Raw genomic sequence first — 18,995 nt, 5'->3', positions numbered from 1 at the left:
AAAGTGCTTAATTTACTAGCTGGCATAGACTAGGAACTGATAATAATGATAATTACTTATAATTATTATTTATTTTGTATTCAAATTCTTCTCACCCTGTTTCTTTTTCCAAGCTTAAGGATGACATGATCTCATAAATAAAATGTCCTTCCTTATGATGCTAGTTCGATCACAATATAGTATTGAAATGGTGGCAAGAGCCATGCTAGCCTTCTGTTCTTGGTGGATGACACTGATATTCCAAAATACAGCTCTGATCTCATTAATTCTCTGCTATCAAAACTCTTCAATGTACTGTTTAATGGATACGGATTTTATGTTTGGGAAGATGAAAAAAGTTCTGGAGATGGATGGTGGTGATGTGGTTGCACAACAATGTGAATGTACTTAAATCATTTAAAATGGTTAAAATGATAAATTTTATGTTATGTATATTTTACTATACTGAAAAATTTTTGGAAAGAAAGGCAACAATAAAAAATAAAAATAAAAACCTTCAGTGGCTTCCCACTGCCTAAAGAGTATGTAAAAATTTTTTAGCCAGATATTCAAGGTCTACAAACACCTCTTGTCCTGCTCTGGTCAAAACCACATTCTGTTGCTCTCTTGTCTCTATGCCTTTGCCTGTGTTTAACTGCCAGCGATGCCCTTATATTGCACATATGTTTTTTAATTTTCTTTATATTGTGATGTTTTGACATCTTAAAAAACCTTTCCAACTGGAGAGATACTGCCTCTTCAGGGCTAGCCAGTTCTTGGAGATAGCAAGGGACTCAGCCCAAAGCATGCCTCTGATCAGTGGGGAACCACACCTTCTCTATCTCATGCTCCCCAGGAAACAATATTCCTCTGCCTTAATCATCCCAAGGCCAGAAAAAGGACAACTAGAAACCATCCTTATAGACTGAAGCTCATCATAATCATTCAAATCATCTACAGTCATCAGCTGTTTACTCTGCCCTGTCTTGTCTTTCCTGCAGAAACCCCAATAAGGGCCATGGTCTAAGCATTTCCCTCTCCTGCTTTTCTTCCTGATCAAAACTTGGCATTCCTCCTGTGGCCCTGCACGGTGAGCTGTGCCTCTTCTTTGTAGAAGGACTGTAAATCACATTAAATTTTTCTTTCAACAGTCACCTTTTAACAGTTACCTCTCCCTATCAGTCGCCTTTTTAAATTAAGACCCAGGCACAAAACAGTCTTTTATTTCTATCTTACCCTGTCACAGCTCCCACTTTCACCCCAATATATATGTTTACAAACTAAAAAAATACATTCAGGAGAAGGTAGATTAAAAGACGGGTTGGGGGTATATGGCATATAAACAAGGATAATTTTAAGCAATACACTGCAGATGAAAAAAATACATCATAGTTTGATTGAGGCTTTCTTGTAATCAAGTCTCATAGCAGGGCATACCTAAATCTCTTCCCTTTTACATTCATTCATTCATTCATTCATTCATTCATTCAATAAAGACTTATTGAGCCCTGACTATGCCAGGCAATATTCTTAACGTTAGGGGTATGCAGTAACTATAATAAAAGGTTTAAATTTTGTTCTTTGTATAAGGGTTTTGATATTTTAATTAATTGTGTTTTATGGACTGTTAAAGCTGACAGGACCCTAAAAGATTCACCCTTCTCTACTCTCTCTTCTCTTAACCCTGGAATCTGAGAGCTCAAGAGACATATCTCATATATCACACAGCCAACTAGATATAAAATGAAATCAGGTATCCATATTCTATGTTTCCTACCTTACAAGAGTATAAAGCACCTGTATATGATGACAATGATGATAAAAATGGGCATGAGAATGAGTATGAAACACACATACCTTGTCAAAGCAGACAAGGTTTAATTGTCCACATACATTGATCCTCTGGGGGCTGATGCAAAAGATGCCTCTCTTCTTCAGCCTCCTCTGGGCATAGATAATGCCTGTGGTTAGGGCAGCAGGTAGAGCAGGGGGAACTGCAATTGTGATGACATCCAGGGCCTTTCTTACCACCTCCTCAGGAGACTCCTGGAAGATACGTCTCTCTCTCACTATTACAGATAAATAAGTCGTGAACAGCTTCGTGCATATGACTTTTTCCTTCTTTTTGTTTAGTTCTTTAGGTCAAGTTCTTAGAAATGATATGAGCAGATCAAATATGAGTCAAAGGGTATGAACATGTTTATAGCTCTCAATACATTTTGCCAAAGTGCAATGAAAAGGATTGTAACGATTATACATTATCAGCAGAGAACAGTGTGCCAGTTCGCCATGTACCTTCACCAGCATTTGGTATCAGAATTTTAATTAAAATTCCTTATTGCATACCTACAAATATATCTCAGACTGAAAATAAAAAATATAGTGTAGGTAAAAGCGTGTAAGAGTAGAGGCATGTTGATATCTCAATAAATAAACTGTTTTATCTCTCTAGATCTAATTGTTATTATGGAACTTGGTGATCAGTTGCTTATATTGGAGAGCTGGGCATATACAGGCAAGTTTCAGGGTTTGGCTTTGTTTTCCAGTTTTGTAAACCACGCCCAAGATTAAGGTCAACACATAGAGTATAAAATATATATAGATGGGTGTATGTGTGCATGTAATAAAGGAACAAAAGCAGCTTACCCCACTGAGCACGTAGACACACAAAGTATAGATCATCCCAATGGTGGCTGTCCCTACGAGGCACAGGAGGAACCTAATGGCATCCCTGTAGAGCTTAAAATTCATCGGCTTGGGATAGAGAATGGATCTCACAAGGTCCCCCTTTGCAGTGTTGATTCCTGAAGCAGCAAACACACACCCCACCCTTTCAAGATGACAAATCCTACACCACTGGTGCTCTTCTAAACCTCAACATTACCTTTGTTTTCTTTAGAGATATTTAAATGGTGTTTAAAGCTAAATACAATTAAAAGATCGTTGGGAAAATATCTAAGCGTTAGAATGGAAATATTTTAGCTATTTCAGAGCCCATTACTCTTTGGCCTTCCTTCCCTCTACTTGCAATTCCAGTGCATCCCAGAGATAGAAAAGCACTGTACTGGAGGCAGAGCACAGCTTTTCCAAATACAGCTTCATTTTAAGGAAATGTCATGAGTGTGTATGCACATACAGACACACACAGACACACACACGCACACATACAGAAGTCATTTGAATTTAAACTAAATGGTCTTGTAAATGCTTACGGGCTCAGTTTCTAATACTTTTCAGTGTGGAGTTTTCAGTTTCTATTCTTGCCTAGGAAGAACTTGGGTTTTGGGGTTAAAAGACCTGAATTTTAGATCCAGCTCTTTCAGTTACTGGCTGTATGATTTGCTAAAGTTCACTCGAATTGTGTGGGCCCTAGTCTATTAATGTACAAGGGAGAGACACTAGGCATCTTTTATTCTGCTGGTATGAAATGTGCAAATAGTTTATAAGTGACAGAGCACATAAATAGTAATTACTATCATCAATATTATTATTTTTAAAAAGTGTATGTCATAGGCCAATCCATATTTAAATTATAGAGTTAATAAATTTAATTTGTTATCTAAAGACTGCTCCTTACCTTAAAATATCTAAATTTAAGACACTAGACAAAATGAACAAAAGCATTTCATTAAAATAACAAAACGATGAAAGAGATGCTAACTAACCAGTCTGCAGTACCACGGCTCTCGCAGTCCCGGAGCAAGCTCCCTTGGTCTGGATAACCTCCGTTCCGCAGAAGAGGACGTGCCGTTTGTAATCTGCTTCACTCTGTGTTTTCCAGGGCACAGAGCCATTCATCTTGGGTAATGGAGTTTTAGTGACTGGAATACTTTCTCCTACAGAAAACAAATATCTCATTTTTTGAGGTTGGATGACTTTATTCATTTAAATCATGGGTACGCTCACTCATCATATGGTAGACATTTGCTGTCAGCCTGCCATGTGGCAGGGACAACCCTAGGTATTGGGGATACAAAAAGGATAGTAAAAAGCCACAAAAACGAGAAACATATCTCTTGTATTGAAGAGGTTTATAGTCCAGAGACGGACACAGATATGTAAAAAAATAAGTATAACACTATATTACCAATACTGTGAGTGCTATGAAGTCAAACATGTATGCTAAAATAGGCTGAAAATAACCATGTGGGGAATAGCAAGTTGTGCTGTCTAGAATGTGGTGTGTTGGAAATAAAAGGCCATGGGAGCTATGCTGGAGCCAAAGCATGTGGGGCCCTAAGCGCACATGTTTTAAAGTGTTTAAATATTTTTCTATGGGCACAAGTGGCACAAGGGGGATGGGCGAATGTTTAACTGTTTTATTCAGGAGAGTATATCATATTTATATATAAGAGAGTGTACTCTGGTGAAGTCAGAGGCTCGACATCACACTGGAAACTGATCACAAGAGTCCTCGTTGGAGAAGACGAAGTCTGAACTACGGCAGCTGGCAGTGGGAGTAGAATGGAAGTGCTCAATCTGAGAAATAGGATAGTAAAAAGCCACAAAACTGTGAGATAGAACCACACCTGTCAGCATGCCTTCATCTACCACACAGCTGCCATCAATCAGAATGGCATCACATGGCATTTGCACTTTGTTCCCTGTTAAAATTAATAAATCTCCAGGGACCAGGAAGCGTGATTCCAGTTCTTGGACTCCAGCTGAAAGTGTTAGAAAACAAGGTTGAGTCAGGTTTTTTCCCATAAAAACACAGTCCAATAGCGACCTAAATTAAAAATCAATGAAGAAGCAAACAGGGCACAACATTGATTCAAAATCCAAAAACAATAAGGAAAAAAAGTAATCAATTCAATTACAAAAAAAAGAAAACTGTGTGATAAAATATAAATAAGCAAAGAAAAAACTAATGAAAAGATTAGAAAACATGTTTAAAACTTACAGTATAGACAAGAGATTAATATTCCTGATATAGAGAGTTAATAAAAAAGAGATGTGTAGCAAATGACCTTATAAAAGATTGCTAATGTTAATAGATAGTTCACACATCCACACGCACACATGCGTACACAAATTGCAAGTGGCATGTTAAACACCTAAAAAGATGTTCATTCTTATTCATAATAAGAAAAATAAAAATTTCTTCCTTCTTTCCTTCTTGCTTTCTTTTAATTCTTATCTTCCTTATTCAGTCTGAAAGCTATAAGGGGTTAAGCAAGATAGTCATCTATGCAGGGGCCTGGGTGAGGCAGGAATGAGGGTGGTAGCCTGCTGTGGATATCAGAGCCTAAGAAGGATGGACAGGTATAGAACCGGGCTGGGTGCAGGATACTACAGCTCAAGGAAGGAGAGAAGGGCACCCATGGTGGCAGTGGCCTGGTTTAGAATGTTGGAGTCCGAGCGGGGTAAAAAGGTGAAAGGTGCCTTCATGGGAGTAGGGTGAGGGTACGAGGGGGGCGTGAGCAGTGATGGATGATGGGTTACGTCCAGGCAGGACTGATACAATAAGTAGGTATAATGAGGCTAGTGAGAGTTAGATTTCTTACTGAAGAAAGGAAGTTACAAGAATAGATAAAAATAAAACTAGAATGAACTCCATAGTATTGGATTAGAATTGGAGACAACGGTGTAAACTGATGGTTTTCAATAAACAGATAGACAAATAATATAGATGTAAATATATATGTATAAAAGAATATATATGTATAAAAGAATGTGTATATATATATATATATATGTGTGCATGTGTTTATATGTCTGTTTTTTTATACATATATTCTCTAATTCTCTTTTCTGAGAAAGCCTGGGAACAGTGTAACCCTAACAAAAATGTGCATATCCAGTGTCCAAATTTTGATTTCTACATTTCATTTCCCCTCAGAAAAGAATCAGAGTTCCTAAAGAAATAGTGGTTAAATGGCTGGGCCAAGAAAAGTACAATGTAAGCTAGTATATTCAGCAATGCTATTAAGGAAGTGCCCAAAGAATGATGGGAAAAATCAAGAAGATATCAAAAGCAACTTAAAAGTCTCTTGCTGCATAAATCTATAACAATTTGAACATCATAGTAAATAATGATAATAATGAACTATAATCCATCAAATAAAATAAGAATTCATGAGTCAATAATGATATAAGTAAATGAATAAATAAATGAGGAGAAAAGATGGCTTTTCTTTATAGTAAAATAGCAATTCATTAATGTAGAAGGAAAGATAAAATTAGAAAATCACCATTTGGCAACTATCAAAACAAGAATTAATCTAACCAAGAAACATCAATGGATACTAAAACCAGTGGGTGAAATTTTCATGAGGATGATTTATTTATATAGTCTCAAAGTATCTCTTAACAAAATAACTACTAATTACAGAGAAAAAGTAAATTTACAATGGAGAAACTTGGCAGGCACCATTTAATTAAGTAATTCAAGTTAACATCACCAGTAATAGGACAAATTTAAATTATGTACCACCTGAGAGGAGGTAGTGAGAACACAGACACATCTGTGTGATATTTGAGCCAGAAATGCATAACCTGCATTTAACTATGAGGGAACATTACACAAATTTAAATTGCGAAACACTCTATAAAATAACCAGAGTCAAAAGAGGTGAGGTCATGCAAGCCAGCGAAAGATCAAAGAAGATCAAAGAGACATGGCAAATAACAGAATGATATGATCCTGGATATTTGCCTGTAAAAAACATGTTTAAGACAATTGGTAAAATATGAATGGGTCTGAGCATCAGTTGGTATTAATATATCAATATCTACCTCTTGATATTAATGTTTGCATTGTCATCTATATAGAAGAATACTCTTGTCTTTAAGAGATGTCCACTAAAGTATATGAGGATTGTGGAGCCACATATCAGCAACTTATTCTCAATGGCCCAGGAAAAAAGTTATTTGACCTATTTGTGTAACAGCTACGTAAGTTTTAAATTATTTTCTATAAAAAAAAAAAAGGAAGAAAAGACAAATATACATGAGATAACTTGCTCGCTTATCTGAATAGAAAAAAAAAAAAAGTTTGCCAGCATATCCTGTTGGCAAGGCCATGAGGAAACAGATACTTTCACACATTTCTGGTGCAAATGCAAACAGGTACAGTGTCAAAGGAAAGAAATTTAGAAATATCTACCTTTCAGAAGTGCAAATGCATTTATTCTTTAACTCAGCAATTTTACTTCTCAAAATCTATACCAAAGATAGACTAGTAAAAATGTGAAAAGACATGTGAACAAGATTTTTTTTAATTATAGCACTATTTTTAAAAATATTTTTTAAATCCTTCAATAGAAAACTGATTGACTAAATAATGGTTCTTCCATGCAAGATAATACTATAGTGCTGAAATAATAAATAAAGAATATCTACATATCCTGCTATGAAAGGACCCCTATCTGTAGAGTATATAAAGCATACACACCAGAAAAGTATTAGTTAAGTGTGTACGTTATACCCCTGTTGTCTTAAAAAGAGAATATTAATATATATCCTATTATGCAAATATACAATATAGCTATGAATATCATATATATTTTTTATTTCTTATATGTAAGAATAAATCATAAACAAACAAAAATAACTATAGAGTGAATGATTACACAAGATAGAAGAGGGAGAGAAATTAGAATTGCCTAAACATCTCTGTCTTACAAATTTAATTTCAAACCAAATAGATATTTTATATAATATTTACACAAACCAACACAAAAATATATTTCAAAACTAACATTAAAGTCTAAAGCAAAATGAATGAGATCCTGTTGTTAGTAACCATACACAGAACTACTTTGGGTGATCTTAAAACATGTTTTTTTCCTTAAGTATAATTTGACTATACATTCCTAATGGTACATCATAAACAGGAAAAGAACTCTAAAAGAAATCTTAAATTGTTTTTAGGAATCATATTGTTGCTGGGTGTGTTGGTTCATTATTCTGAGATTATCACGTATAACAGGATAAAGCAAATGAGTAATTTACTGCTGTCATTGAGAACTGGAACTTCTGGTATGGATAAAAGAGAGATAGAAGTACAATCAACAAAGTAAAAAGCTCATAGTTTTAAGCTTGAATTGGAAATGTCAGTATAATTTCATCAAGTATTTTATTTTAAAAACGTTTTTTCCCAGGCATGTCTTCTGAAAAGGCCTAGAATCAAGTAGTAACACCACGGACATGAGCACTCCATTTTGTGATTGATGGCTCTCAGTACTGCATCAAAGAGCTCTTTGGAAAAAAAGGTATTTTTCTCAGTTTGGAGAAGGAATTGTCCAAGATGAGTTTGGAATACCTTGCCATACCGGAAAGCATTAAAACATTCAAAGACTATTGGGGTCATGTCAAAAGAGCCCAGAAGCCAACCTGAAGAGGCTCTGAAAGGCCGAAGATGGGACGACATGAGCAAGAATAAGAATAAAAATTGCAATGAATAGAAATGTACCAACAATGTTTAACATTATACATCCATAATGACATTTAAAAAATCTTTGGGAAAATGCTAGAGGATCAATCCATTATTTTGAAAGCTGGTACATAAAAGGAAATAATCTGATTTTTTATCCTTTCTTAAACAAACTGAACCTAAAGATAATGAAATAGTTGAGAAGTGGTATTTCTATTTACAGAAATATTCCACTTCATATCTGAAGATGGCATGGTAGAAATAGAAATTCGAAATTCTTAATGAAGTAATAAATTTAGATCATGAGCGTTTATGTCTGCTAATATCACGTACAAAAAAAAAAAGACAATCAGATATTATGTACCTCTCATTAGAAATACACAATACCAACTAACAAGTATTCTTGCCAAAATTTAAGCCTCAGATCTATCAATTTGGGAGAACTAAAAGGAATAGAAATTACGTAAGACAACTCTTTGAGTATACAATTATTATCATCTGAACTATGGAAACCACAGGACGAACCATTTACTTTCTTTAACAAAAAATTTGCAAGGAAAGAAATAAGATACAGAGGAGAGGATGTGTCAATTAAAATAAACTTGAATGGTATAGTGAAATAAACTTGAAACATCAACCAATTGCAGTATTTGGAGTTTATTTGGATCCTGATTTGAAAATTTGTATATTATATACCATATATATCATAAGTATATATGTAAATATATGTATATACACACTCACATACACACTTGTGATTTAGTTGATAAATTTTTAATGCTGCCTGTATAGTTGATTTTTTTAAATTATGAGAAGTTTTTTATAGATGAGATAAAGGAATTAAAAAGGACTCTTTATTTTTTAAAGATATACTAAATGTTTTTTAATATAATGCTATGGCATCTGGAATACTTCAAAAATAATCCAAAGTAAGGGAGGAAGTATAAGAAGTGAAAAAAAGATTCGATGAGGTGATATTATTAAATCTGGGTGATAGTTACATTGGGTTTAATTATTGTATTCTCTCCATTGTTGTATATGTTTGAAATGTTTCATTGTAAAAAGTTAAGACAAAAAGATGACTAGAACATTTATAAAAACTGAAGATTCACTTCCAGCTAAGATGTAACAAAAAGGACCAGATTTATCTTTCTATCTGAAACAACCAAAAGCCATACAAAATATAGGAAACAATGGGTTTTAGACACTGAACATAAGCAACAAAAGAAATGGGGAACAAACGAAGGTGTCCTACAGTTGCTCAGCTTACTGCCTTTAGAGTTTTTTCAGGCCACTATGGAGGACGAGTGAACCCAAATAAAGTCCAGAGGACTCCCTGAGTTCACTACAGAGATGAGAGTCTGTGGAGATTAAGATGGCTTGAGTTCACAGAACAGAGTACTGGAGAGAAGACAACTGCCCAGAAGTAGAGCCACAAAGACCGGCAGAGGCCCCTCTTTAGTATTGAGCAGACTAATAATCAGCACATGAATGTGAGGGAACTACTAGCAAATGAACAATTGGACACTTACATTCAAAAATAGCATTTACAATAGCATAAAAATATGAAATATTTAGTAGTAAATTGGAGAAAGAATGTAAAAGACTCATACATTGAAACCTGTAAAACATTACTAAAGGAAATCAATGAAGACCTAAATACATGGAGAAATATACTATATATATGGGTCACAAGACCCAAATTTGTTAATATGTCAATTTTCCACAAAATGATTTATAGATTCAACATAATTCCAATCAAAATCTCAGCATGATTTTTGGTAGAAATTGACAAATTGATTCTAAAAGTCATAAGGAAATGCAAAGGGCCCCAAATTGCCAAAACAATACTGAAAAAGAAGAACAAAGCTGGAGGCCTAACATTATTTTATTTCAAGACTAATTATAAAACTATATTGTGTGGCATTGGTATAAACGCAGGCAAATAGATCAGTAGAATAGAATGGAGAGACCAGAAATAGATCCACCCATGTATAGATAACTGATCTTTGACAAAGCTGCAAAGGCAATTCAATGGAAAAAGAATGGTTTTTTTCAACAAATGGAATTAAAACATTTGGAAGATCTGTTTCAGAAAAAAAAAAACAAAAAACAAAAAAACGCACACACCTAAAACTATGAAACTTCTAGAAGACAATGTAGGAAATCTTGATAGCCTTGGATTAGACAAAGATGTCTTAGATATGACACAAAAAGCATGATCCACAAAGAAAAAATTGATAAACTGGCCTTTAACAAAGGTAAAACATCTGCCCTTTGAAAGACACTGTGAAGAGAATGAAAAGATGTTACAGACTGAGAGAAAATATTTGCAAATTATATCTGATAAAGGACTTGTAACCACGATATAGTAAGAAATCTAAAAATTTAATGAGAAAACAATCTGATAAGGAAGAGATTTGAACAGTGATTTCACCAAAGAAGATATAGAAATAACAAATAAGTGCTTGAAAATATGTTTAATGCCATTAGTCATTAGAAAAGTGCAAATTAAAACAACAATGAGTTATAACCATACATCTGTTAGAATGGCTAAAATTTAAAAGATTGACATGTTGAATGTTGACAAAAATGTGGAGTCACTGGAGCTTTCATCTGCTGGTATGAATGTAAAGTGGAAACAGTTGGCCATTTCTTTAAGAGTTAAACATTTTTCTATCACATAATCCAGCCGTCCCACAGTTAGATATTTTCCCATAAGAAATTAAAGTGCATGTCCATACAAAGACTGAAATCCCACAGTGGCGTTATTTGTAACAGTCGAAAACTGGAAATGACCCAAGTTTTCATCAACAGGTGAATGGATGGGCAAATCCATACAATGGGATTCTTCTCAGGAATAAAAAGAAATGAACCACTGATATATTTAACAAAGTGTATAGATTTCAAAAGTTTATAAACTTTACTGTATTATAAAAGACAAAAAAACACACACTGTACAATACCATTTATATAAAATTCTAAACATGCACACTTGTTACCTGAGGATGGGGATGAGTAGAAAGAACTTAAGAGGGAAGATTATAAACAGGCACAAGGCAACTATTGGGGATAATTGTCATTATCTTTATCTCAGTAATAATTTCACAGGTGTGTACGTATGTCAAAACTATCGAATTGCATACTTTAAATACGTTTTGTTTATTCTATGAAAATTTTACCTCAATAAAGTTTTTTTTTTTAAGGTGAGATCTCAAATTTCTCATCTCTAAGTAAATGTACAGGAAAAGATGCAAATAAAGATGAGAGTACAATTAGGAACAATTAGAAATACAATTTTAAATCCTTTTCTGATTCCATATGGACAATATATAAATCTAAAATAATGAGACTTACCTTTTCTCTCACATACAGAAACTGTAATGTTATTATGTGACTCAACTAGATGGTGGAGTTTTACAGATTGCTGAAAAAGAAGGGAACATAGAAAAAGTCTTATCTACTTGAGGTTAGGTACCAGGTATTACTCAGTAAATTGCTAGCCTTCTTTAATGACGTGTTATTGCTAACTGAATGTACTTGCCAAAAACAAGACTGAACAGCTTCTTGCTCAATTATAAAAGCATCTAACTTGTGCTGTTCACCCAGCAATAAGGTGTATATGTTTTTCAGGAGAAACGAATTTCCCAGCATGCTCTTCCACTCAAGAGTTTTCGATAACCATAAATTTGTGTTTAATTCTTTAAGTAGATAGATAACATCAAGGATTTTGATCATTCAAAATATGTATTTATACAGAGAAAGGCAAATACCATATAATCTTACTTATATGTGCAATCTAAATAACAAAATAAATGCATAAACAAAACCGAAACAGACTCATAGATACAGAGAACAAACTGATGGTTGCCAGATGGAAAGAGGGTTAGGAGGATGGATAAAAAGGTGAAGAGATTAAAAAGTACAAATTGTTTTTGTTATGAAAAAATACAGCATAAGGAATAGTCAGAAATATTGCAATAACTATGTATAGTGCCAGATGGCTACCAGACTAATGGGAAGGCAGTACTTTATAACAAATTACATAAATGTCTAAACACCAAGTTGTACACCTGAAACTTATATAAAAAATATTGAAAGTCAACTGTAATTAAAAATAAAAAATAAAAAATCAATTAAGTGAATAAGTAATAGGGGAAAGGAAAAATATAAGTCGTAAAAAGAAAGTACCCCACCTAGGGTACATACAGCACATCACACCTGCTAAATTTATTTTGATTGCAGATAAATGATTTACAGCTATCAAATAAAGATTGCCAAAGATATTGCTATATACTTTCTCTAATAGGCATTTTCTTCACTATAAAAGTAATAAAGTTTCATTGTTTTAAAAAAATTGAAAACAATAGTAAACTAGAAGAAAAATTCTCTCAAAACACAATGCCACTACATCTATCCAATTTTTGTAGCATGTTTCAAGAATTTTTTAAGGACTTTTAAAATACTAAAATAAAAGGACCTTTTAAATACTAAAATAAAAGATATGTGTTTATACCTAAATAGCTTCAAAAACTAAGCATTATTTCAGTTTTGGGATATCCTACATGAAAGTTCTTAATCTATAACTTTTTAAGAAGTTTGGTGGTTCTTGCTGTTTCCTCATAGTATTAATTATTTGAATACATGAAATATATGAGACATTTGGATATACTTGTAATTTATATATATATTTATAAACACACATACATGTGGATGTGTGAAAAGATAGATGTACAAGAATCATCAGTGCGGCATGGTTTTAATAGTAGAAAAGACCAGAAACAACTTAATGTTATCAATATAAGCCTGGTTTAAAAATTATGGTACACCTAGAGAAAAAAATAGTTATGCAGCTATGGAAAGAAATTCAAGACATATTAGGTGAAAGTGCAAATGCCAACAGTGTACATAGTGTACTTCCATTTGTGTAAAATAAATTAACATGTATGAGTTTAATATTTCTGAAAGTACATAGAACATCTAGTACCAGTAGATGCTTCTTGAAAGACAACCTGGACACTGGGAGCACTAAAGTAGGAGGATTATTTACTTTTCATTTACACAGTTTTATTCTGTTTGAAATTCTTTTATTTTATCCACATATTGCTCCTTTTATTAAGAAAAATAACTAGTTAATTTAAAAAATAATTTTAAACTATCTATGGGCCTTAAGAGCATAGTGGTGACCTTAAAAAGAGCTGTTAAAATGGAATCATGAGAAGAATCCAGATCAGTATAGGTGAGAAGTGAGAGGGAGATGAGTAAATGATGACAATGTGCATAAAGAACTGAAGTTTTACTGTAAAAGGGAGAAGAAAGGTAAAGTAGCAGCTAAAGGTAGGAGCATGGTCAAGGGAAGGGATTGTTTCATTCATTTGGTTTTTTTAAGCTGAGAGAAGCTTAAGCATATTTAAGTGCTGATGAGAAGCTTCTTGTGGAGAGGGAGCAAGAAGGGGTCATCCATTAACTGAATAAACACTCTAAGAAGGCAAGAGAGTATGCTCCCAAGACAGGCCAAGGACACTTGCTTCTCTGTAATGAGATGTCAGGGCAGCAGGGAGATGAAGACATGGGTCATTTGGCAGTCAGAAATTTTGAACAAATTTCTGAACAAGTCAGAAATCAGTTGAACAAATTTCTGTCTCGTGGCTTTTATCTTTGTGAAACAAGCGGTGAGATTATCTGCTTAATTAGAGGAAAAGTGGAACACGGGCAGTTGGCCATCTCAGAAACTTAAAGAGAGATGTGTTTGTAAACCTTAATTTCAAAGACTAGGAAAGCACATTGGCCAGAGACATATAGAAAGCTTCCTCAGATGAGGCTGGCATTCATGGTTTCTAGTGAAATCAACCAATCTGTTCTATGTGATTTTTCCCCAAGAGCACCTAGAACCCTATGTAGGCTACAGAAAACCAAGAGTTGGATTTTACAAATAAGTACCAATCAAACATAAAGGGCAAAGGAGTTAATATTATACAGAGACTCCTTCGCCTTCCACTTCCCTTCCACCATCTTCAAAATCCAACAGTATTCTCTGGATATATTTTTTTCACTTAATCACGATTCATAAATATGTGCATATTTTTCTGGCTAATCAGTGTGAGTAAGATAAAGAGAGGGAAAAAGTAACTTTAAAAGTTAAGACCTGGGATGTGAGAAGGAAAAAGACAGTTGAGCATCAACTATTGTGCTAAGTATTTACAAACTTGGTCTCATTTATTATGGAGTAGACAATGGCTATTTCCTGATTCTCCTAACAAAATTTCAATAAAGTTCCTACTGCTCTCTTTCTGAGACCATTGGATTGGTGGGAAAACTTACCTCTCTGAGATCATATACTGTCAAAGTTATGGAAATGACGGACATGAGTATGATGGCAAAAGCATATTCCTTGTAGTCTTCACTAAACCACAAACAGACACTGAAGAGTTGAAATATGTAAAATGGATTTAAAACCTGTTGGTAGACATAAAAACAGGAAGCAAGGGTGATATTTAGGCTTTACACTTAGCTATTCATTGACTTATTTGTTTTCTTAATCATCTCTATGACACAAATCATCCCACACAATACTCTTGTTACATTTATTCAGCAATTGCCTTGTGCCAGACACTGCACTAAGCAACTTCACCTGAATATGCTCATTTTATTCCAAAAGTTACTTTATTAACCACATGTCATTACTTATCTCCATTTTAAAGATAAAGAAACTGAAACTTAGATCTTGAGAAACTTCCCTAGGATCACACAGCTGTGACTTACAGACCAGAACTTGAACCCAAGCAACCTAGCCTCAGAGCACCTAATTTAAATCTCTGCTACACCTTATAATTTAAAAAGTAACATCTCATGTATCCTCATGTTGACCATCACAACAGTATGTAAAGAGTAGATATTTACATGACTAACATTTCCAATTTATGGACTTTTGGCAGCCTGTCGTATTAGTTCAGGTTTTCAAAGTTAAATGCTTTCTGGTCTATTGTTCTCTATGACACATCTGCCATATTTGAAGCCATTAAAGTGCTTTTTAGACTAGTAGATGAGTTGAAGGCTACATTTACTTATAAGAGCCAAGCTGAAAGTGATAAGCTATAACTGAACATGTAGAACACTGTGGGAGAGATCAGTAGAACTAACTAATAAGTCTGAACACACGATTTTCTTCCTAGAATTTTGGATGCTGAGAAATTGTATATGTTTCCTGTAAGAAAAGAATATGGATTCAAATTTTTATTATTATTTTAGTTTCATGAAGTTGAGGCAGACTAAGAGGCAAAAGATTAAAAAAGAAAGAGAATTTGAGCTCATCCAGTCATTAGACAATACATGGGCACATGAGCATCTTATCCTATACTGTCAGGCAATGTGTACAAAAGACTGACTTCAAGAAAAGAGAGTGAAGATATATGAAGACAATATGCTTGGCATTCTTTTAAAACTATCTCAAATTACGATTACTTATTAACAAGTAGCATTCTTGACCATTTGACTAGAACCAAGCTTCTCTATTTTCTATCCAGCACCAAAAGAAAGTACCGATTACCTCCTTGATAAGCAGTTTCCAAATTGGCGTGATTTCAACATCAATAGTATTAGGTCCACATATTAACCTCCTACAGGGAAAGATCACAGATCACTCAATTACTGAAAACAAAGATGAAACTCATTTCTTACCCATTCAAAAAAGGCTCTATTTCATGATCACTGTCTTACTTATGAGATCGGCATAAACCTCTCTTGCCACGTAACACCTCCGTCCTTCTCAAAATAACTGGGGAGGATTATCAGGGTGCAAAAGCAATAAACATAATCATATTACATCTACTGAACACTTTCTGAGATCTAAATATCCCCCTCCTGGTAACTTGGGTATTTATTATTAGCAATTGTCTCATTCGAGTGTTTCAAGATTGACACTCTCTCAATTCTGATTCTCCCCTACTCTGGCTCCATAGAGGTGGGAAAGAGAAGTCAACGGGAGAGAATAATTCTACCGATAATGAATACTGTACTCACCTTCCTACTCCTGTTCTGTTCTTGAAAGCTGCAAAATGTGTTTCAATGTGAGTGAAAGGTGTTGGGTTTTTAAAAATAGCTCTGTACACAGAGTTATAAAGCCCTTTAATTGAAAACCAAGAGGTGTGTTTGTTGTTGTTGTTGTTGTTGTTGTTGTTTGATAATGTACAGCAATGACCTTTTATGAGTTATTTTGCTATTGAGAACACTAACCACTCTCTCTGTGCCTTCTAGACGTTCAAATCCAATAGCTTGGCCAAATGTATTAGAGAAGTGCTTCTCAAACTTTAATCAGTAACTAATTTGGCATTGTGGAGCTACAGGTCTTGCATGATATTCTTCTGCTGCTCCATAATTATCATTTAACTCTGTTATATTAGTATAATATATACTTCTTGATTACAATCAAAACTGGCTCAACCTTATTATTATAACAACTTTGAGGAGCCTTGTATAGAGTAGAAAGAGCACTGAACTTAGAGTAAGGAGTGTGAGACTTAGTTCTTTCTCTATCATTTCCCATCTGTGTGACCTTGTCCAGGCCATTAAACCTTTCTGAGCTTCAGATTTCTTAGGATGTTATATTGGGATGAAGAGGGTGTCTGTTCTACTTCTCCCAGAAGGTTGCTCTGAAGAAGTGAGATAATATATGTGAAGACATTTAATTTAATAATACTAAGTATTACAATGTTTTCTGATATTGATCAGTTAAGATAACTATTAACTGGGCTCTCTATTTGGCTAACTTGTAAGTGTTCTTTTGAGATGATATAGATAACAATATGCATGGTACCTAATTTCTTGTTCTTCTCTTGTCAGACCTGATCCAAATTTTAGGTGTATCTTGGCAGAACTGAGCTGGTCTTCCAAAGATCTAAAATAATAATAATGAGAAAGACATATTTAGCCATAATATTTTGGAGATAATATATTTTTTTCTTTGGATGCAATTGCTGAAACAACTTACCCAATTTTCTGGAACTGTCCTTCTAAGTTGTTCCAGACATATCTTATTTTCTGCACTTTTATACATCTCACCTACAAAAGAAAAGTACTAAGGAAGTCTCTAGTTTGAGGATCGGCAAATATATAGCAATTCAGTGGCTAAAGAAGCATTTGTGGAAGAAGTAAAGATAAAGCCCTACTATACTTATTTAAAATTTTATCTTTTCTTTACTTATCTTATTCTTTTCTACTACATAAATGGCATTCTTTATTAGAAGTCATCATTCAGTAGCCTGTATCGTGGGCTTACTATATGAGTAAGTATATGAATAAAACTCGGTCTCTGCATCCTACTGCTTTATAACTTACCAATGGAAAAAATGCATTACAAAAAAGAAAAAAGAAAACCGTAGCATACAGTCAAATATGTACATGTCAAAGAAATAAAAATATAATAAAATAAAAAGTATAGTATTGAAATGCTATAGATATATGGAGAGGGCTGATGACAGAAGGCTTCGTGGAGAAGATCTGAGCTGCAGCCTTGAAGGACTGCAATAATTTTGCTCAGATGAAAAGGGAAGAGGGCATTTCAAAGAAATGATGCACTAGTTAGTTGCAGCAAGGGGCGAGTGAATGGGCCTGTTTGAGGAATGGTGAATGAGGCTAGAAAGATAACTAAGGATCAGACTATACTGATTTAGATGCTAAGATGAGGTACTTAGGACTTTATCTTGTAGGCAATAAACTTAGAGTAACCTATAAAAGAGACACCAGAAAAGATTAGGCTGGTAGTAGGTACTAGGAGAGAGCTAAGAGGTTTTTGCAAGAAAATGTGCTCTAGGAAGTGAGGGTTTGAGGGTAGTGGCCGTGGAATAGAAAGGAAATGTTAATACTTATGACATTTATGGCTTTGTTTTTGATCTTTTAAAGCAACTTTATATAAGAATCTGAATCTTCAGTAACTAGTGACCTAATTAAGCACAAAGAAAAACAGTGAGACTGTCATATTGCTATGGTTATAACATCATTTTGCCCATTGGAAACAACTGGGGAGCTTTAAAAAAATATCCACCTCTAAGAGGTTCTGATTTCATTTGTCTGAGATGCAGCCTGAGTATAAATATTTTTAAATTTTCTCAAGTAATTCTAACATGCAGCCAAAGTTGAGAAACAGCAGTCAACACTTCATTTTACAGCTACTGTGATGATTGTGTCCTTTAGAAATTAAATATCTCTGCAAATCAGTTTCTCAATGAATAAGTTGAGGCAACTGGACAGATTATTTCTAACTTCCACTGCAACTTCTCTGAATATGTTCTCTACCTATAAATATTATAGTTGGTATAACCATTAGATAAAATGCTAAAACTGAGAAGAGCATATAGCTGATACAGAATAAGCACTCAATACATTTTTTATTAAATGAAAAATTGTTTTGTACGACCACAGGTCAGCTAGAAATAGAGCCTAAATTCCTCAGCTTCAAGATCTATGTTACCTTAAATGAATCTTAATCCTGTTCAATAAATATATGTGTGTGTGTGTGTACACAGTGCACTCCCATGCACACATTCATAGTCACCAAGTAAGAGTGTTAAATCCTGTATTTTTCTTTTACAGAATGAATTTATTTCAATGAGGTTGGTTGCATAATAAATTTTATAAAAATAAA

At 34.1% G+C, this 18,995-nt stretch overlaps 1 protein-coding gene across 1 annotated transcript in view; it reads right to left on the bottom strand.

The window, feature by feature from the left end:
- Positions 1-18,995, bottom strand: part of ATP13A4 (ATPase 13A4) — a 112,719-nt gene that overhangs the window by 46,655 nt on the left and 47,069 nt on the right. The window contains exons 4-12 of the mRNA XM_006906171.2: positions 17,343-17,413; positions 17,169-17,249; positions 15,903-15,972; positions 14,678-14,812; positions 11,714-11,783; positions 4,509-4,643; positions 3,645-3,815; positions 2,626-2,783; positions 1,837-2,025 (exon numbers count right to left, since the gene is read on the bottom strand). Coding sequence (XP_006906233.1) covers positions 1,837-2,025; positions 2,626-2,783; positions 3,645-3,815; positions 4,509-4,643; positions 11,714-11,783; positions 14,678-14,812; positions 15,903-15,972; positions 17,169-17,249; positions 17,343-17,413 — 1,080 coding nt within the window. The remainder of the gene's footprint in view (positions 1-1,836; positions 2,026-2,625; positions 2,784-3,644; positions 3,816-4,508; positions 4,644-11,713; positions 11,784-14,677; positions 14,813-15,902; positions 15,973-17,168; positions 17,250-17,342; positions 17,414-18,995) is intronic.

This window comes from Pteropus alecto, unplaced genomic scaffold (genome assembly GCF_000325575.1).
Source record: "Pteropus alecto unplaced genomic scaffold, ASM32557v1 scaffold311, whole genome shotgun sequence".
In the NCBI taxonomy this organism is placed as follows: Eukaryota; Metazoa; Chordata; class Mammalia; order Chiroptera; family Pteropodidae; genus Pteropus; species Pteropus alecto.
Note: the sequence above shows the minus strand (reverse complement) of the source record. Positions and strands in the feature narration are given on the sequence as shown.